The 24,595-nt window shown below is 41.1% G+C and overlaps 2 protein-coding genes across 6 annotated transcripts; both read right to left on the bottom strand.

Annotated features, from left to right (window-relative positions):
* Positions 1-1,978: 1,978 nt before the first annotated feature.
* LOC115154971 (C-C chemokine receptor type 9-like) lies at positions 1,979-14,614 on the bottom strand. Of its 4 annotated transcripts, none has more exons than XM_029701747.1 (3): positions 14,496-14,614; positions 4,607-4,653; positions 1,979-3,411 (listed from the first exon to the last, which is right to left on the bottom strand). In XM_029701747.1, exons 2-3 carry the CDS (start codon positions 4,646-4,648, stop codon positions 2,353-2,355), a joined length of 1,101 nt encoding a protein of 366 aa, XP_029557607.1. In that variant the 5' UTR covers positions 4,649-4,653; positions 14,496-14,614; the 3' UTR covers positions 1,979-2,352. The 4 variants fall into 4 exon arrangements, with proteins under 4 accessions (XP_029557607.1, XP_029557582.1, XP_029557590.1 ...); XM_029701722.1 differs by lacking the exon at positions 14,496-14,614 and adding an exon at positions 9,881-10,036; XM_029701730.1 differs by lacking the exon at positions 14,496-14,614 and adding an exon at positions 6,575-6,896.
* Positions 14,615-16,207: 1,593 nt separating this feature from the next.
* On the bottom strand, positions 16,208-23,974 carry LOC115154959 (leucine zipper transcription factor-like protein 1). 2 transcript variants are annotated; one of them, XM_029701701.1, is made up of 10 exons: positions 23,780-23,974; positions 22,668-22,792; positions 22,301-22,495; positions 20,685-20,742; positions 20,356-20,427; positions 20,176-20,241; positions 19,346-19,423; positions 18,720-18,896; positions 17,514-17,617; positions 16,208-17,371 (listed from the first exon to the last, which is right to left on the bottom strand). In XM_029701701.1, the coding sequence occupies exons 1-10, from the start codon at positions 23,780-23,782 to the stop codon at positions 17,353-17,355; spliced, it is 897 nt and encodes a 298-aa protein (XP_029557561.1). In that variant the 5' UTR covers positions 23,783-23,974; the 3' UTR covers positions 16,208-17,352. The 2 variants fall into 2 exon arrangements, with proteins under 2 accessions (XP_029557561.1, XP_029557570.1); XM_029701710.1 differs by having other exon boundaries at positions 19,364-19,423.
* Positions 23,975-24,595: the final 621 nt, after the last annotated feature.

Below are 24,595 nucleotides of genomic sequence, written 5' to 3'. Positions count from 1 at the left end.
TTTCCCCATGATGTCAAGTGAAGAGGCACTGAGTTTGAAGGTAGGCCTTGAAATACATCCACAGGTACAATGTCAATTAGCCTATCAGAAGCTCCTAAAGCCATGACATCATTTTCAGGAATGTTCCAAGCTGTTTAAAGGCACAGTCAACTTAGTGTATGTAAACTTCTGACCCACTGGAATTGTGATACAGTGAATTATAAGTGAAATAATCTGTTTGTAAACAATTGTTGGAAAAATTACTTGTGTCATGCACAAAGTAGATGTCCTAACCGACTTGCCAAAACTATAGTTTGTTAACAAGAAATTTGTGGAGTGATTAAAAAACGGGTTTTAATGACTTCAACCTAAGTGCATGTAAACTTCCGACTTCAACTGTATGTACTGATGTAATGTAGGCTGGTGACATCTTCAAAGACAAGTGTTTTGATGCTACCAACGGTGATTGAAGTCTGAAGCTAGTGTAATGTGTAAATGATACTAAAATTGCAATTCGATTTCATACAACGCTTCACCTGCTCACAACCTGAATTTAGGTAATCAGACTGTAACTCAACAAAACTGCAGACAAGGCTTCTTTTTGTATTTCAGTGGGATCACGATCAAATTCTCAATCGTCAAATTTCACGGCATGCTACTTTCACCCTGTCTGAACCAAAGGTGCCGAGTCAACGGTGTTCAGAGATGAATGAGTTCATTGAGTGCAAACTTTTCACATACCAGTCTTAAATGGGACACTTTCAAGTCATTCCCAAACCAACAGAGTACAATTGCTTTTGTTGGTGGAAACTCAGCATATAGTCAATGATGTTTGAAGAGCCACCTAAGAATAGTCTTAGGCTGCAGTTATAGTGAAAGTATTGTGAATGCAACAAGCCACAGCATGCTACTTTCTCACACAAAGTAGATGACGATAAGTGAATGCTGCTCTTGTGGCTCAAAGCATTGCATTCCTTTATTAAGACTTTGTTCTTGCTGTTTATTCTAATCATGCTACCTTAAAGGTTACCGTAAATTCCGGACTATAAGCCGCAACTTTTTCCCCAGGCTTTGAACCTCGCGGCTTAAACAATGACGCGGCTAATATATGGATTTTTCCCGCTTTCAATTTATTTTCTTCCAAAAAAACACATTCTGTGATGTGCTCAGTTTGTTGGCGTCATGAAGCTTTCATTAGACCAATGAAATTGCCGAACGGGTTAAGGTCAAACAACTTTTTTGTTTACTGTTTAGATTAAATCGAGCGCTCTCAAACTTCCCATCATTCTGATTACAGTAGTCATTTTGTCACCCTCATCATGGCAAAGACACGGAGAAATGCATATGATGCAGCTTTCAAGTTGAAGGCGATTGATCTGGCTGTTGGAAAAGGAAATAGAGCTGCTGCACGGGAGCTTGGTCTTAATGAGTCGATGATAAGACGTTGGAAACAGCAGCGTGTGGAATTGACTCAGTGCAAAAAGACAACTAAAGCTTACTGCAAATTTTTGATTTTTTGTTACAAGTCGTGTTTCGTTAAAGCCTATTTATTTTTGTTACAAGCCGTGTTTCGTTAAAGCCTGTGTAAAGTTCATTTGTTTCAATGTACCGGTAGGCACCTGCGGCTTATAGACATGTGCGGCTTATTTATGTTCAAAATATATATATTTTTTAAATTCAGTGGGTGCGGCTTATATTCAGGTGCGCTTAATAGTCCGGAAATTACGGTAGATAGAGTGCCTCACACTTACTCAATTGACCTCATTGTACTCTGAAAAAGTTGTGATGATAAAGCCCAAGATGAGGCATTCTGTACTGAGAGAAATTGGGTTTTGTAAATGTTATTCAAATGTGTTAAACAATTATAAAAACAAACAAAATGAGGATTTTACACTCAAGACCAGCACTAAGTGAGAATAGAGATCATATTAAAACAGTCATGGTAAGACCTTAGCCACTGCTACATAGGAGGATGTGAAATCCATAGATTAGGGCCCAATGAATTTATTTCAACTGATTTCCTGACGAACTCAGCAAAATCGTTGAATGTTGCGTTTATTTTTTGTTCAGTATATATATACACACACACAATAATTTACACTTAATGTCTTAATTTACACTTAATTTACACTAATACAATGTCTTAGAGAATGGTATGCTTTACATGTATTGCATGTTTCTTGATTGTCAGCACGGGGTAAATGTAAACAACAATTCATTTCTATACTGGCAAAATACCAATGTACTCAGGATGCAACAGGTGGGAGTGTCCCCTTGCAGCATCATGGAAGAAGGTGTGGAATGATGTGTTTACCAATGAAATTATGTGATCTGAGGTGATGTTGAATGTGTGTGTGGCTTCAGTGGGAACAATTACAAGGCAAGGGCACAGGTAGTCTCAGTGTCAGACATGACAGAAGGGCGTTTGGGGACGGCCTGCAGCTTACTGACACCTCCTTGGCTCAGGCCACAGGTGCACAGCTTCAGCAGCCTCAGCAGATCCTTCTGGAAGCGAACACCAATGAACACGTACAGGAAGGGGTTAATGCAGGCGTGGGTGTACGCCAGACTCTTGGCAATTTGACCAGCGACATCGAAATGTTCCGATACAGCACAGTCCGTGATGGTGGTGTCGGCGGCCTGCGTGGCGTCGACCACCAGTAGCCCATTGTACGGCAGCTGGGAGAGGACAAACACAGCCACCACAGCGAAGATGACCCTGAGTGCCTTGTGCTTCTCGAAGCTCTTGGCCTGCAGCAGGGTGCGGATGATGACAGAGTAGCACAGCACCATGACCAGCAGCGGCAGGCAAAAACCCACACAGATCTGCAGAACGAGCACCAGGATCTTGGTGCGATTGAAGAGGTTGTTTGTGTAGACCAGGACACAGAAAGAATTCCCCCTACGGTCAGGCTTGACTTGGGCAAATATTAACTCAGGCAGGGCCAGGAGGCCTGAGATTATCCAGACAGCTAGGCAGGTCAGTTTGCTGACAGACAGCCTCTTGTTCTTCTGGTTGTGGGCCTTGGTAACCTGGACGATAGCCACATAGCGGTCCACGCTGATACATGTGAGCAGCAGCATGCTGCTGAAGAAGTTGATCTTGTAGATGGCCGAGAGGACCTTACAGAGGCTCAGGCCAAACATCCAGCCCTTGGTGGCGTCGGCAGCCCAGAAAGGCAGCGTGCCCAGGAAGAGAAGGTCGGCCACGGCCAGGTTGAGTAGGTAGACGTCCGTCATGGTCTTGAGGCGGTGGCGCACCGTGGTAAAGATGAAGACCACCATCAGGTTGCCCACAGCGCCCAGGACGAAGATGAGCCAGAACAGCGGGGGTTCGTAGAGACCCCGAAACTCCCTCCCCCAGCTCTTGTCACATAGCCCCCCTGGGGTCTCAGTGAAGGTCCCATAGTCGTCTGTGTAATCTCCAGAAAGCTGTAATACAAACAAGCATTCTTTAATGGGAGACTTTTACTCCGAATTTGTGTAACAGGTGTCTCTAATCATTTATTTTGTCTGTGTCTTTGATAATGGTTTAAAGACATTTCAATTTAGCCTACTTTTAATTTAACTATTATTTTAATTGAACAATTATTTTCCTCTTTTTCATCACTTCCTGTCTACAGTGGTTGACTGCCTGTCTGTTCCCCCAAACCATCTGCCTACACTACAGGGTTTCATAACACAGCGGATTCAGTAGAGCACAGCAGGGTGACACCAAGATCTGGTGGTAGTGACATTCTATCTAAACCAGATGCTACTCTGGCTGCTCTCAGATGCAGGTGATGTGTCTCACTGTCTCTACAGGAGATACCTCACCACTACACCACTTCCTCCTGTATGAGATGGAGGGGCTGAGAGATGGCGGGATAACGTTCCACAGGGGCTACAGAGTGGCTCAGGTTCATGATGCACGTCAACGACACAGCACTCATTGTCGACACCAACACACACAGATGTAGGAAGGCGATTAAATTCGGGGAAGCGGTGACAGCATACACACCATGGACATTTTTAAACTGATGTTTTAGCCTTTACTGTGTCGAAGTTTGTGTGTGTGTGTTTATTGGAAACATTTGCCTAGCTTAAAGGCAAGCAAGCATTACATTCACAGACTCCAAGCATCATTGATCTTTTTCTTGAAAATTATCACTGAATCTGATCAACTGAACATTGAAAAAAATATATAATTAAATGAATGTTTATGTATCATGGAAAAATAACTAAAAGCATCTACGTGCAGTATGTGTGTACTGTAATAACATACACACAGACAGATCACATACTTGTCCACAGTCATACACTCTCACGAAAACAGACCACAGAAACACTGTTACAAACATGATAAGCAACCCTCCAGAAAACTGATCTGAATCTTGGGTACTTTGGGTACTAAAAGTGAAGTTGAAAATAACTAACGAGTTTCTCTCACCGACCACATTAATGTTGATGTGAAATTTTATGTGGTCTATGTATGGGAGTTCAAAAGACAAAACAGTAGATACTTTAGGCTACAAACAACATGTTTGGATTGAATTCATTCTCTGATGTTTGATGCTGCTCTCTAATTAATTTTATGGCATTGTTTTTTAGTTGTCAATACAAGCATTTAGATTGAAATAATACTTACAGTGTCATCAGTTGGGAGTGCAGTGAATAATGGCCACTCCATTTTACCTGTCAGAAGAAGTCAAATGTTAAAAAATAGGTTATTTGTGGGTTAAATAACACAACAGATGTGAAAATAAAGTTATTACTACATATACACTTAATAATTTATCACCTTTGATCCACAATTAAAACAATTTCAACCTAACAATAATGTTAACAAAATAATACTATCCACTATTATAAAAGAAAATCTCTACTTTTGAAACAAGACTAACTAGCAAGATGACAAAGACAACGTTACATGCACTAACCCAGTCAGTGATGAGACTTCAATGCTGTGTCTCTTCCTCTGAGTAGACGCCTCTAGCCCTTGATGAATACTGCTACCTGTCTCATCGTCACCAGCTTTTAGGATTTTTCGTCTTAACCACAATGTCACATGTCGATAGATTGCTTTGCCTATGCCATTAGTTTGTTTTTTTCTAACATACAGAATACCAGTGTAAAATTCTAATCAACTTTGTATGCATTCAATTGAGAAACTCTCTTTTTTTAGGGAACCTGTGGTATACTCTATAAAAACATGTCAGCTAGAGATGACTTGCATTTGTTCTATGAGACACCTTATATGAAGTTACTCATAGAATTGAATATAAGCTTTATTAGGCATATCTGCTCTTCATTGGATCTCACACCACCCGTCTTATGCAGCTGTAACAATTCTCCCTCATCCCTCTAAAAACCATTTTCATGTCACTGCCCATTTTTCACAACACAGTATGCTCAAGTGAAGCACTTAGTGATGCATGAAATGGATAAACTTGGTAGTAAGACAACACCAGTGTTGTGAGATGGTGAGGGGAAGTTCATTGTGGGCTGACAATCAATCTACTGGAATATGTCAAATGCCCGGATGTTGCCTAAATGGAAGTAATGTAGCTGATAACGTAAGTTCAATCAGTAAATCGGACTGAATGGCTTGCTTCTTTAACTTCATCCAGTAAGTACAATACTCTAAGTGTACAAAACATGAACATCTGCTCTGACCAGGTGAATCCAGGTGAAAGCTATGATCCTTTATTGATGTCACTTGTTAAATCCACTTCAATCAAATCAAATTATATTTGTCACATCCGCCCGAATACAACAGGAATTCACCTTACAGTGAAATGCTTACTGACCAGCAATGCAGTTAAGAAAATAGAGTTAAGAAAATATTTATTAAATAAACAAAAGTCAAAAAATTATAAAGTAACACAAAATAACAATAATGAGGGGGTACTGATACCGAGTCAATGTGTGGGGGTACAGGTTAGTCGAGGTCATTTGTACATGTAGGTAGGGGTAAAGTGACTGTGCATAGATAATTAACAGAAAGTAGTGTCAATGGAAATAGTCCAGGTGGCCATTTGACTAATTGTTCAGCAGTCTTATGGTTTGGGGGTAGAAGCTGTTAAGGAGCCATTTGGACCTAGACTTGGTGCTCCGGTACCGCTTGCCGTGCAGTAGCAGAGAGAACAGTCTATGACTAGGGTGACTGGAATCTTTGACAATTTTTCAGGCCTTCCTCTGACACCGCCTAATATGTACAACCAGTGTAGATGAAGGGGAGGAGAGTCTATTGTTGTGACTTAAATGAAGATCAGATCAAATTTTATGACCAATTTATACAGAAATCCAGGTAATTCCAAAGGTTTCACATACTTGTTCTTGCCACTGTACTTTGTATCACTAATTTATTCAAGCATTTCCATTATTTTGGCAGTTACCTGTATATGTTAGTGTTTACAAACATTATCATCATGGCTTCATATCTCACCTCTTTTCTACTTGCCACATGGGGAATGTCATTCACCTATTTACCTTATAGCCTATGAGCATAGCACAATTATGTACATTCCTCACGCTTGCTGTTTTACCTATGATCACCTCCCACTCTCTCAACCATAGGGCGGAAATCTTGAGATGTATTTATATGTCGACTTACCCATGTTCTCTCACTTGCTGTTTTTCAGCAACAGTTTGACACTCATCCACCTCCTTTCTCCCAGCAGTGGGGTCTCGATGCCAGTTGCCCCCCATAGGGCTGGCTACCTGCCATCCTATCATCTGGCTCCGAGGATTATTCCTCGGAGACGAGGCTATTCCCAAAACTATTTTAATAAATCTTCATATTACACGGTCTCTGTTAGTCAGTTAGTCTGTCCTCGATTGAACTACATCTTAGCATATCCACCCTTGTTTACAATTGCGAGAAAGAAGCAGACGCCATAGAAAAGGAAGTGCAGCTACTATGAGCAGATGTGAAAGGCAAGGGGAACTTAAAGGAACAAAAGGACCAAATGCTGCTTTGCAATGTGGGCACGGTAAGTCACATGTACAGTATACCGCAAAAAACACTGCATCAAAAGATCCTGGCATTCTAGGACATCAAAATGAGGATGCAGTAATGATAGTTTTGATTTAATTCATTTAAAGATTGTATGTTTTTATCAGGCTGTGTTCCAGGTTACAGCAACAGTCAATAGTTTGACAACTTGATATTGTTGATACCATGTGTGTTTGCCATGTGTGGTTTTCATTTAAGGCTTCCAACCACACCTGCATACTGCTTTTTGATTGCATTGTTATTATCTGTATTGCTGTCTATCACTTGTTTTCTTTGGTGAAAATAAATCAATAAAAATAAGTGTTATCATCTTGAGTTTCCAAAGCGACTTACGATAGAAACATAAAAGGAGAGGGTAGTTCATTAACTTCTTACATCTACACGTTCCGCTAGCGGAACGATTGCTCCAATATCCAATGATGGGCGGGGCGCGAAATTCAAACTCCTCTAAATCCGAAAACTTACACTTTTCAAACATATGACTATTTTACAGCTATTTAAAGACAAGACTCTCCTTTATCTAACCAAACTGTCCGATTTCAAAAAGGCTTTACAGGGAAAGCAAAACATTAGAATATGTCAGCAGAGTACCCAGCCAGAAATATTCAGACACCCATTTTTCAAGCTAGCATATCATGTCACATAAACCCAAACCATATCTAAATGCAGCACTAACCTTTGATGATCTTCATCAGATGACACACCTAGGACATTGTGTTATACAATACATGCATGTCTGTTCAATCAAGTTCATATTTATATCAAAAAACAGCTTTTTACATTAGCATGTGACGTTCAGAACTAGCATTCCCACCGAACACTTCCGGTGATTTTACTAAATTACTCACGATAAACGTTCACAAAAAGCATAACAATTATTTTAAGAATTATAGATACAGAACTCCTCTATGCACTCGATATGTCCGATTTTAAAATAGCTTTTCGGATGAAGCACATTTTGCAATAATGTAAGCACATAGCCCGGCGTTACAGGGCTAGCTATTTAGACACCCTGCAAGTTTAGCCTTCACCAAAATCACATTTCCTATAAGAAAAAGGTTCTTACCTTGCTTGTTCTTCATCAGAATACACTGCCAGGACTTCTACTTCAATAACAAATGTAGGTTTGGTCCCAAATAATCCATCGTTATATCCAAACAGCAACGTTTTGTTCGTGCGTTCTAGACACTATCCCAACGCTAAATCTCGGCCACGAGCTTGACGCAAAATATGACAAAAAATGTCTAAATATTCCATTACCGTACTTCGAAGCATGTCAACCGCTGTTTAAAACCAATATTTATGCAATTTATCTCGTAGAGAAGCGATAATATTCCGACCGGGAATCTGCCTGTCTGTAAACTGAGGAAAAAAACGAAAGCCGGGGGCGGGGCGTGTCACGCGCCTAAGGCTTAGACCATCGAGTGACCACTTAGCTTTTGCCTTCCTGTGCTTCAGCCAGGGCTTTGAATTACGTCATTCCTGTTTTTCCCGGGCTATGAGACCTCATTGGAGACGTGTGAATTGTCACGTAAGAGCAGAGATCCTTTGTAAACGACAGAGATAATAAAGAAGGGCAAGAAATGTTCAGACAGGGTACTTCCTGAACAGAAGCATCTCAGGTTTTTGCCTGCCATAGGAGTTCTGTTATACTCACAGACACCATTCAAACAGTTTCAGAAACTTTGGAGTGTTTTCTCTCCAAAGCTAATAATTATATGCATATTCCAGTTTCTGGGCAGGACTAATAATCAGATTAAATCGGGTACGTTTTTTATCCAGCCGTGAAATTACTGCCCCCTAGATGTAACAGGTTAACATCTGTTTGTTTCCTGTGAGTAGGTGTATGGAAGAGTATTTTCTAACCCCCCTGTGTTTCAACACATATTTGGGCACTGAGTAAAACAGAGCACAGTGCAGACCAGTGTGGAATCCTCATAAAAGTTTCACTACCCAACTTGATGTAGCAGTTTCTGTCTCAGGTTTCTCATAGGACCCAGGAGTAAGATGCTGGCGGTTGAAAGTAGCTACCAGTGTCCTCTTTGAGGTTGTGTTTCTCGGTTTGGACCACAAAGAGGCAGAGTGAAACAGCCATGGCCGTAAGCTGGGCTAAGGATGCTTCAGGGTGCCTATGAAAACAAACTCTTGAATAAAGTGACAGACAAGAGAGGTGTTGGTGGTGACATCAGTTCCAACTGACACACGGCAAAGCAGTGTTACTGGAGCTGTAACCTGCCTGGTAGCTGTGAATACCTGTGCAACCACAGGACAGACTTCTCTGTTAAACACGAGTAATGCTTGAAAACACATGCACCCATCCATCCACACACACTGATACTTAAATAGGACAAAGCCAGTCACCAAATGATATTGGGCTTCTTGCGTAAACTATTCAAATCACACAGAAGAAAACACCATATCTACATTCTGCGTGCACTATGGACATTCTAACAGACATCTTGCTATTCACCAGAACACAATAATGACCACAATGAAATCCTATATGATGAAGCAGAGTGTATTGGTTATATAGGGTCACCATGCTGTGCTGCTTAGGTCTGAACTCTGACCTCTAGGACTCAGACTCCGCATCAGACGTGTTAGTGATGGTCACAGAGTGGGCTTTTGTAGCGAGAAAGCATTGTGAGTCCCAGCAACCCCTTATGAGATGACATCAAGCCTTATTTATTAGAATTGCTTATTAGTAATAGGCCTACGTAGATAACAATATGTGGTTGATGGTGATACTAAGCAAAAACCTGGCAATCGGAGTGCTTGAGACTGATTCACCTTCATAGTGATTCATGACAACAGACAATAACCCTAAACTACATGGTACTGTATCATTGGTCTACCAACATATTGGCTCTGTCTGGTCAAATGATATTGGTTACAGGGACTCACCAGTGACGACTTCCTCTTTGGTCTCACTCTCATCACCACCTCTGTCACTGCACAGAGAATCAGAGTATGCGTCAGTGTTATTAGTCATCAATGACGTTAGCTCTTAATCTAAGATTGAATTGGCAAATTGAGTGGTACTCTTCCCAAGATGAATGACACGGCACTGTTATGCATAGATAGTGATATTGAGAAAAACAGTTAGTGTGGTTTTGCTAGTGTGACATCTGTAATTTACCTAGAAATTAAATTACCCATATCCTCAGACTTTCCCAAACAGTCCTATGTCCAATGCCAGATGGCTGGACCATCTTTAGCCCATTGGTCCTGTCTAAAGTTGTTTGTTTTTGTTTTGCACAGAATTATCATTATTTGACCAATAATGTGGGCCTTGAGAAAAACAATGGGCCGGTGTAGAGGTCTGAAAGAAAAAAATAATATTAGGCTGGTGTGTTAGAAATGCCCAGGCCGATTTCTGGTCCCAGTCCGTCCCTGTAAGAGACTATAGATGCCTGTTGTCCTGGTGGTTTCCAGAATGTTCTCTCCCCTGTGTAAGTATAGGAAGTCTCTGTGAAAGACATGCTCTTTGCAGATACCTGAAAGATATATTCTAAAATAATGTTTTTAACCTAAGGGTGGTTTTAAAGGAACAGGTACCTATTTAATTTGTCAATTATATTGAATGATGCAAGACATTTGCTGATAGCTCAGAAGTGACAATTTAATCTCAAACTACATGTTTATTTTCTCCCGTTTCTTCATCCCTGCCGCGAGCTCTGCCAGAGAGCCACATACTTGGTGGGGCTCCTAACGTGGGAGGTGGGGGCCTAGTTGAGCTGGACATGTAGAGAGCGGAGAAGCCAAAGAACTGGATGGGGAAACTGGAAGGACAGCCAACAGCCAACTGGTTATTGCCTCACTGTCACTGGTGAATGATGTGAGTTCCTATCCATTTCCCTATCAAACTTTGTCGATTGGCAATGAAGTATGACTCGAATAAAGAATGAATGGAATTGAATGAGAGCTCTGATGCTGCATTCATGTGTCCCCTTGTCCATCGTTTTATTAATTTAAGCCCTAACCCCTTTAGCTAACCCTTCCCCGAACACCTTAATCCTAGCCTAGCTAACGTTAGCCAGCTAGATATTTAATGCTATGAAAATGAGTAAAATATTGTACTTTTAGAAAATGTGTAACACTTTGTAACATATTAAATTTGTTATTTGTCACATATCATACAAGGGTGATAGACATCCACAAATTAATACATACTGTACCATAAGAAAAACATATCATACTAAATGGATTTTCTCAGATTTACATACAGAATAATACAAAATGCTCTGAGACCAGGTTGTCCAGGGACATGTTCTACAGAGGGGAGATGGTGGTTTTGGCAGAAGTCCAGTATGGGGAGGGTCAGAACCATAATTCTGTTAACTCGCTAGCTCATGTTAGAACATACAGTATGTTTAACTGGGAAACACAACATAAATCACCATGATCATGTGACCAAAAGTCTTTCAAAATCAAAGACCCAGTCAATGCACCCTATTTCCCATAAACAGGACCTCACTTCAAATTTCAGAAGAAAAACACTTTACAGCTGATACTGATTTTGAGTTAGAATTGAGAAAAGTCCCTTGGTAAACCCCCTTAGTCCCCGGTCTTTAAATTGGCCAGGAAGCTGCTGTGAATCTCTGTGATGTGTGTATAAGCAGACAGTTCCTCCAGTGTTTTCTAGAAAGTTGCTGTTTGTGCCCTCAGCGGCAGGGGAGTTTGGCACGCTGACACACAATAGCAACCACTTCCTGTGTGACTGTAAGCACGGATTTATTTCACACATTGATACTCAGCTTGCCAGTTGCATCCCGAAACTGTCATAGAATCACTGTCTGACTTACATGGTTTGATTACACCATAAGGAACCCTTCATGTCCTCATTACATGTAGTGCAACAAGACCACTCATGGTCTGTAAAGTTCTCTACTTTTGATAGATTTAAACAAACAATATTGAAATCACCTTTGTCACAACCATAAATGGTCAACTCCATCTGCCTGACAGGATATTCATTTTGGTTAATTGATTCATTTGGTTACCGTTTCTTTTTATTCGATTTTAGAGTCAAAGCAACTGAGGAAAAACAAATTGTTACTTTGTATATCACTTGAATGAAAAAGACAATTTACATTTTTTCAACTCTGTCAGATTTTTGTGTAACGTCAACTCTGTCAGAGTGCTGATAGAACCATTCTAGCAGTTCTATTTTTATTTGGGGTTTTCAAAATAATAATTTTCTATATTTTACAAATGTTTGTATTGAAGTTATATTTTTAGAGGCACAAGTATGTCTGTTTTTAGTATTTGCTGTTAACTCTGTCACTGGCTTGTCAACTCTGTCACTGATGGCTAACCCCCTAAATCTTTTTGTCCATATTCTGAAAAAAAAATGTAATCACTGTTCTGCAACATACTGACATATTTGCTGTGTTAGATCCAAGGGATGTTGCTTTCTAAATGCTGTTTAATGTTCTGAATCTAGAAAAACATGCCAAATTGGAAACTAACTCTGGAAACTACAAGGTGTCGAAAGCATTCCACAGGAACCCAGCAGCGTTGCAGTTTTTGACACAAACCAGTACTACCATACCCTGTTCAAAGGCACAACTCTTTTGTCATGCCCAATCACCCTCTAAATGGCAGACATACGTCTCAATTGTTTCAATGCTTAAAAAATATACATGGTTTTTTTTTGCATTTTCATCAAAACGGCATTGTTGGTTAAGGGCTTGTGAGTAAGCGTTTCACTGTAAGGTCTACACCTGTTGTACTCGGCGCATGTGACAAATACAATTTGATTAGATTAAAGTGGATTTAACAAGTGACATCAATAAGGGATCATAGATTTCACCTGGTCTGTCATGTAGAGACCAGGTGTTCTTAATGTTTGGTATACTCAGTGTATATTTCAAATGTTGTTAATATATATATATATTTTTTTTTAAATAAGGAGAGAATGTCCTGTCTTCCAAGAATCCCTGATTTGTATTTATTTTCTATAAAAAGAAAGTGCACTTCATCCTCATTCAGTAACTAGTCATCCTGGTCTGCTTTTCAAAATTTGGTAACCATGCAATAGTAATTTCATTACTCAGATTTCAAAGGCTGAATAATGCTCTGCTCCCCAAAAATCTCTCATCTTCCTGTCAAGATAGTTTCACTTGAAATTCTCGTCCACACAAGGTGCTAAACGTGAAGCCAGGACCCGTATCCACAAAGCATCTCAGAGTAGGAGTATTGAGCTATGATCAGTTTTAGCATTTAGACTAGAATGAATAAGATTATATGGACAGATCCTATATCAGCACTCCTACTCTGAGATGCTTTGCGGCTACGGGCCCAGAACTATATGGTGTAGACATATCTACTGACCCCCAGTGGACAGAGCGTGTTTTCACAGCAAACAATTCCAGTGGCTTTGAAAGTCACTTTATGGTACCAAATATCATTCATATCGTTTAGAAATCTGAATGGTATTACAATAATAACATTAATATAATTATTGTATGTCATTTCGAGTTTGATTGAGCTTGTAGTAGGTTATCTTGAGGGCAGAAGCGATGTACATGTCAGTGGACGAGATCCCGAGTTTGCCTGAACAGCTCCTGTAAAGCCACCCCCCAGCAGTAGTGGTACATGGGTAAAAATCACCGTGGAAGCCAAGCCAGAAACAAAAAGCCATACTATAACCTGTGTTGTGATAATTGCCCAGTTCGGTTCGTATGTCTTGCCACCGTGATATATAGCCCTAACGCCGAGACAATAAGACACAGTGTCAGAATAAATTCAACCACACCTTTGTTTCATCACAAAACCAGAGAGCAACATCTGTCCTGTGAAGTCCACAAAGCATATTGCATGTAACAGACAGTTACATGGCCTACAGCATGGTCAAGCAAGTTAATGTTTCCCACATTTTCAGACCACTAAACAACTATTGATTTAGAACCACAGAGTTACCGCAAGTCACAAAGAAAACAGGAGCTGCATCCACTATTCCAGCACCATTTCAACTTCATCTAATCACCTGTCTAATACAGTGACAACTGAAAGATAAGAACTATTTAGTCCAGTAAACGCAACCTAAATATTATGTGGCTGTCCATTGTTCTAATTTCTCTGTGTGTGTGGAAAAAACATGTTAACCTGCCGTACTTGTAGAGAAATGCCAATGCCATCCTCCTCTCTCTCATGTTGACAAACAGTCTGACTCGGTCATTCGGTACAGGACACGCTTCTAGCTACATATTGAACTTTCATCCTCTCAGGAGGCACAATACATTCATTTATGGTTGGATCAGAATCACCGTTATAATCATTGGCCAGTATGGAGAATTAAGTAAAACCACAAGTCCAAATCCCCATCTCCATCCATGGATCATTTAAGAAAGGGCCCATTTTAGCCAGGTAGCCAGCCATCAGTGAACGACACAACGAGATGCAACAATTTAAGTTCTGTCAACGACATGTTGCTTTTGTTGTGAAGCCAAATCCAAAAACTGGCTTCCCTTGACACTTTTTTTGTCCTGGTGCACTAGGAGCATTCACAGCTTACCCAGTTAAACTCAACTCTGGCTATTATTTGGTATGCAACCATCCAGCCAGCTGACGCCTGATGTCCATCAGATCCATATACTTTTTGCTGGATGTCTTTTCTGTACTTACATGTTTCACTTTTCAACTAGATAAAAGCTAGCTAGTTGGAATATGTGTGGGTACTTCCATTTGTACCACCGCACGTTAAAGCAACGAACGAGTTGAACATATGCTGTACACAGAACGCATCGCTGCCTAGTGCGACATTCCCCAACATAGAGTTGCTCCATTGACAGTGAATGACTTCCACCGGAACGCAGAGTTTGATGCCTCTGGTGGACATGAGGCGTGAAGCTAATTGACTAAATAATTTGGATAATTTATCCCACCTGCCAACACATACGCGACACCCACATCAAACCACACCCGAAACCAACTCGCGTTTGAATTCAATCACAGCCGCTAACATTTCTTAATGAACCACATCTTAAAACAAGGCCAAATCAGGGAGTGCAGTCGTCCTTTAAGGCTTGAGTGTTTGGCATCTCGTGGGCCACGTCAACCAGTGGAGGTTGGTGGGAGGAGCGATAGGAGGACGGGGGTCATTGTAATGTAATAATTGGAACGAGTCAAACATGTGGTATCCATATCTTTGATGTGTATGATACCGTTCCATTTACTCCATTCCAGACAATAAGTCAGTCCTCCTATAGCTCTTCCCACCAACATCCACACCCTACAGGATGGATAGTTATAGTGTATTGTATTGGCTATTGTTGTCCAATTGAACAGGAAATTCATGGCCAATGCATTGGGTAATGCCCTTTTAGTGTAAGAGCTGTTTGAAAAGACCACCTGAAATTTCAGCCTGTTTTGGTGGGATGGAGTTTTGGCCTGCCTGGTGACATCACCATGAGATAAATTAGTTAATAGACCAACAAGAAAGGGAGTTCCAAACATCTCTGTCAATAACATGCAGTTTTCAGGTTTCCCCTCCCCACTCAGACCACCCCCAGACAGTCCAAGCAAAATTCTTGATGAGAAATAGCTCTTGGTTAATTGGCTAAGAAGCTATTTTTGACCATTTTAAATGAAAATCATAGTAAAGGTATCAAGAAATTATTTGATATTGAGATAAACACAGCTGAATGAGACCTTTAACAAAATCTGATATTTATAAGCATAGATTCTGCAGTACCCTCTTCATGCTTACAGCCTTGTTCAAAAGTAGGGTACTATATAGGGAATAGGGTACCATTTGGGAAGCAACATGCACTTCTCTCAGCGAGATGAGATTCAGTTAGACTCTTACCAGTTAGACTCTTACCATGGCCTTCATCTCATGGGTTCCCCGGATGCCGTCCAGCCCGATCTTCAGTTTAACCGTGTTAACCGCGGTACTCCATCAGCTGGGTCTCGTTGGTCATATCTGCGCCATGTAGCCTGAGAAGCGCTTGTTAAGCCTAGAGAGGGTGTGTTTCTCTGCAGCCCATGAGCGGACCCCTGCCAGCATGGGCCCCGCAGAAGCAGATGCTACTGCTGCAGCCAGAGCTGCACACGCTCCCAGCCCCCTGCTGCGGCCCATAAAGAAGGCAGCACTGCCACCACCCATATCCAGGCCCATCCCATTCATTGTAGTGTGAGGATTAACTTCAGACAGCTGCTTGCAGGCCCACATCTTTTATATTCTGTCCCAGGGTGCACTTTGAACAAACGTGAAAGAAGCCAACGTTTTGGTAACAGCTTTTATTACCCCACAACAATTCAAACATATCACACATACACGTCTAATATGACATAGGTGGTCGTGTATCATACTCTACAAGAGCATTACGTCAAAGACAGCAACATATAACTTTTGTCATATTACACACATATGCCTCTGGCCTGGTACCAGACGGAATACAATATATGCCTTGATACCAGGCTATTATCAGGGTTGAGGACAAAAAAGTTCACTGTTCCCATAAAAATATTCTATATGTGTAGGGAAGTATTTAAACACTTGCTTAGGTCCAACCTCTGATCTTTCCAAGCATTTTTTATATGCTAAAACAGGATAAAAATTGTAAGAAAAATAAGAAAACATATCAAATCATACTACTGTATGTAAACGTTTCCCTCAAAACCTTCCCCTCAAGATATTTTGGAATGTTATGCTATGCTGCGATTCATAATATGTACCATTAGCCATGACTATTCACTATCATTAAAACTTGGAGCTCTGAATTCCACCAGCTGAATAGATATAAACAGATGTTGCATGATACCCCAGCTACATAGAAATAGGTGAAAAAGATTATACAGTCTTGAGAAGAGACAATAATTTATATTGGTGTCATGGGAAAATGTACCCATCACCATCAGATATAGACAGCACCAAAGCTTCAAGCATATCTCTCCTATTCAGAAGGCCTCCTTTTTAGACAGCAAGTCAAGGACGTGAAAGTACTTGCATAGTGCAATGAGGAAAACCTACTACTAAACACACAAAGCTCCAGCTCCTAGATATGGGACAGCACAGCGTAGCAGAGGGACAGAGACATTGAAGGTTCTTCTCCCAGTGAGACTGACCATTGGAGGCTCTGTCGATTAGCCCCCAACCCTTAATACCCCGCAATCATCTCCTAAAGCCAATGACTACAAAAGCTGCTGGATCAGCGAGATGATACGATTCTTCTGAAAGGTTCTGAACTACAGGTGATATTCTCAATTCTATTTTTTATTCAAAGCACCTGCTCCTGTAGTGGGGTAGAATAAATGGTAAATGGGCAAAAACCTTCTCCAAAGTGACAGTCCCAGGTTTTGGGCCATTTCTACCCTCTTGTCGTGTATTTTAACCTCCATTTTGTGTCTTGCTGTGTGATGCAAAGGGTTCATTCATCAGACTCGTATCTAGAATTGATACATTGGAACTGTTAGCAGAGAAGGTTGTTAGACCGGAACTGCAAACATAATCATCTTTCAGGAGAAGAATCTCAATCAACCAGTCTATATATCATACATAACAAATTTGTATAATAATCAACCGACTCACTTTGAAAGCCGTTTCCTGATGTCCTTGATCTGCTCATTTTTCTTGGTGAGGATCTCCTTCATGTTGCGGTAGGCAGAAGTCTGTTGGAACTTCCGGTCCAGCTCCTACACACACACACACACACACACACACACACGCACACACACACACACAACTGGATTGCATGATAACCTCGAAATGGCAGATATACAATTGGGTCCATAGCTCAAATGATAGGACATTCACTCAAGGACATTCAGAGACTTGTCTCGAAGCCAGTCCTGCGTTGTTTTAGCTGTCTGCTTAGGGTCGTTGTCCTGTTGGAAGGTGAACCTTCACCCCAGTCTGAGGTCCTGAGCGCTCTGGAGCAGGTTTTCACCAAGGATCTCTCTGTACTTTGCTCCGTTCATCTTTCCCTTGATCCTGACTAGTCTCCCAGTCCCTGTTGCTGAGGAGTGGCTTCCATTTGGCCACTCCACCACAAAGACCTGATTGGTGCAGTGCTGCAGAAATGGTTGTCCTTCTGGAAGGTACTCCCATCTCCACAGAGGAACTCTGGAGCTCTGTCAGAGTGACCATCGGGTTCTTGGTCACCTCCCTGACCAAGGCCCTTCTCCCCCGATTACTCAGTTTGGCCGGGCAGCCAGCTCTAGGAAGAGTCTTGGTGGTTCTCCATTTAAGAATGATGGAGGCCACTGTGTTCTTGGGGACCTTCAATGCTGCAGAAATGTTTTGGTACCCTTCTCCAGATCTGTGCCTCAACACAATCCTGTCTTGGAGCTCTACGGACAATTCCTTTGACCTCATGGCTTGGTTTTTGCTCTAAGATGTACTGCCATCTGTGGGACTTTATATAGACAGGTGTGTGCCTTTCAATGGAAACAGGATGCACCTGAGCTCAATTTCGAGTCTCATAGCAAAGGGTCTGAATATTTCTGTAAATAAGGTATCTGTTTTTTTTTTGCAAACATTTCTAAAAACCTGTTTTCACTTTGTCATTATGGGGTAGTGTGTGTAGATTGATGAGGAAAATAAATATTTAATCAATTTGATAATAAGGCTGTGACGTAATAAAATGTGGAAAAAGTCAAGGGGTCTGAATACTTTCCGGAAACACTGTATTTTGAGACTGAAGTTCATACAATTGTCCATTGGTTGAAATCAATGCATGATTTATGTGAAAGGCATCAGGTAGGTAGTAGTATAGGGTACAGGCCAAGCACGTACCTTCTCTGCCAGGGACAGTTGTTCCTGTACCCTGAGCAGGTCATGTTTGGCAGATACCAGGTTGTCCTGCAGGTCTCTTTGGGAGGCAGCGTTGACACTCAGGGACTTCTGGTAGTCTTCCTGCAGTGCTGCCACCGTGTCCTCCAGACTAGTGATCTCCTGAGAACGGGTGGCCATCTTGGGGAGAGAGAGACACAGCATGTCAGTGGGTGAACTTTTATGTGCGTTCCAAATGGCCCCCTTTTCCTGCAGTACTTTTGACCAGAGCCCTATGGGAATCGGGTTCCATTTGTGATGCACACTCAGATTGACATATATTCAACACACAAAGCATAGTGTCAGATTGATACATACCAGTTGATTTCCATGAAAGCAAATTAAATAATAGTAATCGTTCAGAAAAAAAGCAGGACAAAAGCTTCAACACATCATAAACACAAGTCCAGCATGTGGACAACTTCACTAAAAGGAAAAAAATTATACAATGCACAAAAACGAGGAAGTAAACAGGAAATACCACTGAAAAGTCAAGTGCAGTTGTCATTCTATGGTCTTTTGAACCAGGTTTGTTTATTATATTGTTAACCCATAACCTTGAACCCATGGCCCTTATGGTGCTACAGTACTTGCTGTTCCCCCTTGACCTTCTGCAAGTCTTTGAGAGCCCTCTCTGCCCTGGTCTTCTCATCCAATGCACCCATGGCCTGAAAAACAATCAGTATACTGCATATAAGTGATACCAACATATAAGTGATATGATCATTCAATTAGCAAGGTCAGGTGTAAGTCAGGTGGAAACATGAGCACAATTACAATGATGTCAAAAGTTACAATAAGTAGACTGCATTTAAGGATGTGTTCGTAAATTCACTTTGGACACTCTGCTCTGAAATGCAAGCTCAGCTGGAATGGCAATAGCTAGAGTACTATAACATAACTTACTTAGTTACTAACATAGCAGGCTATTCTAGCCAGATAGCTAGCTTGCTACAGTACAATGTCTTTCATTTGTTTATTTTAGGAGTATGACACTGCCAACATTTTAATGGAAATCCTGAATATGTTAACCCTCAATACGCAGCTTACACACACACGGATTCCAGACTATGCAGATTTTTAAAAACTTTTGTACATTAATGACGACTTCAAAATGCACTTCAAAATGAAAAGGAGCACCTTCCAAACCCCTCTCCGAGGAAATAGCTACCCAAATAACCAACCAGGCAGTTGGTCGGCCATCCATTCCACTCTAGGAAATCAGGAGTCATTCAGGAGTCATTCAGGTGAATATTGTTGTGCCATTATAAACTAATCATGATCATGGATGTGATCAGGTACAGAACTTGACAAAATTATGTCCAAATCTACAGTACCACACCATTGATAAGCAACGTCATAACTAAGTAAGAACATGTCAATCAGAAACACACTTCACGGATTCAGATGTGTGAGGTACCTGGGTTTCCAAAGTCCGGAGCCTGCCTTTGAGCTTATTATTTTCCTCTTGTAGCCTTGATATCTCCTGATGAAAAACCAATGTGATTAAACAGTTGATGAGATGGCTGGTGATATAGCTGCTGAGCTGGTGCTATTACAAAATACATCTGTACTACCAGATGATGTTTGAGTTCCTTACCTTGTTGAGAAGTTCAGATACCCCACCTTCATTCAGCGGTGCTAACTTGGGCTTGCTAATTTCTTGGTTAGTCTGGGTAAGGAAGTAAGGCATGTACGTGAGCACATACTCTCCCATCAATAAATGGCATCAATACATGTTGTCAGCTGTCCATTACCTTGATAACATGGACTTAAAACATTCACTTAAAAAGGTCTGCCATTTCCAATTGTGATACAATTCAAGTGCTGTGTATTTCATGAAAGTGCAACATTTCAGCCCTAACCATGTAATACATGCACACTTCTTTTTTATAAAGGGGAAATAGTTCAAAGTGGTTGGGCACTCACCTTATTTGGGTTTTTAAACTCAGTATTCTCAAACTCAGCCACTTGCTCTAACAACTCTCTGTAGAAAATGAAAAAGAGCAAAGGGGATTAGAAAAAGAGAGATGGACAAAAAAATAGAACATTTTATACTTTTAGGCACATTTATAGCTAATAAACAAACCAGGGTAATGACAGAATGTTTGATACCATAAAGTGAGTTTCATTGAGTGTACTGACTCATTGGGCTTCTGAAAGTAGGGGACATGTGGCCTAACAGCTTAGCATGTTTCTTTATGAAAGAGATCAACAGAATAACATTGTGCAAAACATTTGACGTGGAGTACAGGTAAGCAGCCACCTGGCAGTTACTGTATGTATCTTTAAGAAGAAAAATAAAACAATTGTTATCCTCCTGAAGATAGTTTAAATAAATGTTTGTGATAAACAAAGCATCTCACTACACACTTATATGTGGTTTGAAAAAGCTGCAGAATGCACGTAGCTCTTTGGCTACTATGGGCGTATTCCCTGCTTCTGACACCCTACTAACAGCCACACAGGATTGAGGTCTACAGAACACCTTCAGGGTCTTGGTAAGTTATCTTATTGAGTGACTGTAGACATAATAGAAACACAAAAACATAATCTACAAAAGCACAGGCTTGATTTTGTATATTTTGTTTCTGTTCTATGACTGGTGTCAATGTAATAAAGGTCAAATGTAGTTTAAACACAGCTGGTTAATATTCTCAATTCAGCAGATGTTAGATGTCAAATACAAACAAAGACCCAAATTGCTAGAAAAATTGAATTAAACCAATATCTCTCATTCCCTCACACTCATGTACCAATCTCACAACAACCTCACAATATCCATAAAGGCAAATCAAAGTCTTGTTTGTAAAGTACGAAAATGCTCTCTCTAATACCATTTGCCATGTAATCACTGTCTCCATTCTACCTTGCTGATGGACTGTCAGTTTTTCAACATCAAAAAGTTGGGACTGTAAAAGGAATGGCTTTCCCCTCCCTCTCTAAAAGACCCATTAACATAGTCCCTCGGCCTGGAAATGTACTCCACATCACAGAGCCATGTTATACATTTCAAAGTGGCATGTTCCTGTGCCCCAGTAACAAGTTCAGATCCATCCTCAGAGTGGGGCAGTGAGTGTGAGGGAAGGGTCATTAGCCTCACCCTCCCATTTCATTGTATTGTTGGGGGAAAAGGGTAGTGAAGTGTGAGAAACCGTTATCTGCTATTAACCCATTGCGTAATTGCTTCAATAGCCTTAAGTCCGAGTTTAGATTTAGGAAGTGCACTATTGAGATTCATTGAGCCACCAGCTAGTTTCCAATGTTAAACTGAAATATACCTTCACATACACTCCCTAATTCTCAGTACTACCTACTATTTTACATTTTAGTCACTAAGCAGATGCTCTTATCCAGAGCAACTTACAGTAAGGAGTGCATACATTTTCGTACTGGTCCCCCTTGGGAATCGAACCCACAACCCTGGCGTTACAAGCGCCATGCTCTACCAACTGAGCCACAAAATGGGCTTCAGCCTGTCTTTGAAGCCCCCCCTCATCCCCACAGTCCACCTCTGAGCCATCCCACCCCTCCCCACAGCCCACCTGTTCTCCAGCTCCGATATGTCAGTCTGCAGACGGAGGTAGAACTTTTCAGCCTGGGAGAAGAGCTGCCGAAGCAGCAGCACGTTGGTGTGGGCCGTGTTGATGAGCTCTGTCTCCACTTCCCCTCGCACAACCAGCTGCAGCCCGTCCAGCATGTCCCGCACCTCGTCCACTGTGAATGTCTCCTCCACGAGCCTATAATAGAATATACATAGAATAACTCTTTCTCCCTGTGGGAGAACTTCTTCTTTGGAGATACACACAAATACCCTTCAAAGCTGTCCTAAGAAGACAGACTTGCATACCTCCGACAAACATTGTTGGCTAGCTGTGTTGGCTAACACATAAAAATGGTGTGATACAACACCTGCTGTCTTTAAGGTCCTCGAAGCAGGAGTCAATGGTCTTGAGTCTGATGATCCTCTTGGAGCGTGCAAAGCGCATGTAGTTGATGGCCTCATTCTGATGGTGCTCATTGAAACCGAACTCAGCCTTCAAAGAGAGAGAAGGAAAAAGAGGGACAGGGATGGATGTCAATTTACAGTAAAATAACATAAACTAGAAGACGGATCTGTGGTTGTGGCCCTCTTCATTAATTATAGTTAGTTGTTTAGTTAGCAGGTTAAGTTACTGTTTCAAGCACAATATCGAACAAATACTCTTCTTCAAATGGGATTTTATACCTAACCCCATTCTTAACCACACTGCTAACCTTATGCCTAACCTTAAATTATGACCAAATAGCTCATTTTAGTTTTCATACATTTTTACGATATAGTCCATTTTGACTGTGGCAATTAGTGGAAACCCTAGCTAATCTGCAGGCAGCACTGCGTTGTCATGGAAACGTTATAGTCTGTTCTAGAGGGCTAGCCTAGTAGCAGTCACTTGGCTAGCTAGCTAATGTTTACAATTTCGCTACTCACTGACTAAACTAACGTCAGCAAGCTAACTATCCGTGCAGTCGACCGCATTGACTACAGAGATTGTTCGCGCACTAGACGTGACAAAGCATAATGCTGCTGCTGCTACTACTCTGTTCTTTATTTTACTCGAGTCATGTCTACTGTATCCTGATGCCTAACGTTAACGTCGTTAGTCACTTTACCCTGCCTTCATGACATGACTCATGTACATATCTACCTCAAATATCTCATACCCCTGCACATTGATTTGGTATTGGTACTCGTGGTATATAGCTCAATTCTTGGGTATTGTATTCCTCTTGTGTAAGCTACTATTTTTCTTTGTATTATTATTTTTTAAACTCTGCATCGTTGGGAAGGGCTCGTAAGCAAGAATTTCACGGTTAAGTCTAACATTACAACCGTTGTATTCGGCGCATGTGACGAATACAATTTGATTTGATCCCTTGCTAAATCCACACCAGCAAGCTGGCCATATCATGTTGCTAGCTACATAAGCTAGCTAGCTAACGTTAGCTGGGCTAAAGTATCTTAGCTTGCTAACGTTACTCACCATTGTTGACGCCAAACACCCGACTCTTTTACTGCTAAATGTTATGTTAACTGGCTAGACAAACGAATAGTTACACTACGCTTTTAACTAGCTATGTTTATTGATGGTGATATCTGAAAATATTATATCAGCTAGCTCGCCTCTTCAGCGCTGGAGATGTCTTGGATACGGAAAAGCGTCATTGCGTTGGTAACCATGGAGCACGTTCAACCATAGAACAAGTTCCTTGTTGGGTCAGCATTTCTTAGTTCAATGCGTTCTATTAAATTACTTGAGAGGCTATACAGTACATTCGGAAAGTATTCAGACCACTTCACTTTTTCCACATTTTGTTACGTTACAGCCATATTCTAAAATGTATTCATTCATTGTTTTCCTCTTCAATCTAGACACACCGCATAATGAAAAAGCGAAAACAGTTTTTATAAATGTTTGCAAATGTATAAAAATAAAAAACATGAATATCTTATTTACATAAATATTCAGACCCTTTGCTATGAGACTCGACATTGAGCTCAGTTGCATCCTGTTTCCATTGATCATCCTTGAGATGTTTCTACAACTTCATTGGAGTCCATCTGTGATAAATTCCATTGATTGGACATGATTTGGAAAGGCACACACCTGTATGGTGGTGGTGTTAGCATCATGACGTGTGGATTTTTTTCAGTGGCCGGGACTAGGAGACTCGTCAGGATCGAGGGAAAGATGAACGGAGCAAAGTAGAGAGAGATCCTTGATGAAAACCTGCTCCAGAGCACTCAGGACCTCAGACTGGGGAGAAGGTTCACCTTCCAACAGGACAACGGTCCAAGC

Source organism: Salmo trutta, chromosome 2, assembly GCF_901001165.1.
Source record: "Salmo trutta chromosome 2, fSalTru1.1, whole genome shotgun sequence".
Taxonomy (NCBI): Eukaryota; Metazoa; Chordata; class Actinopteri; order Salmoniformes; family Salmonidae; genus Salmo; species Salmo trutta.
This window is presented reverse-complemented; position numbering and strand designations above follow the sequence as displayed.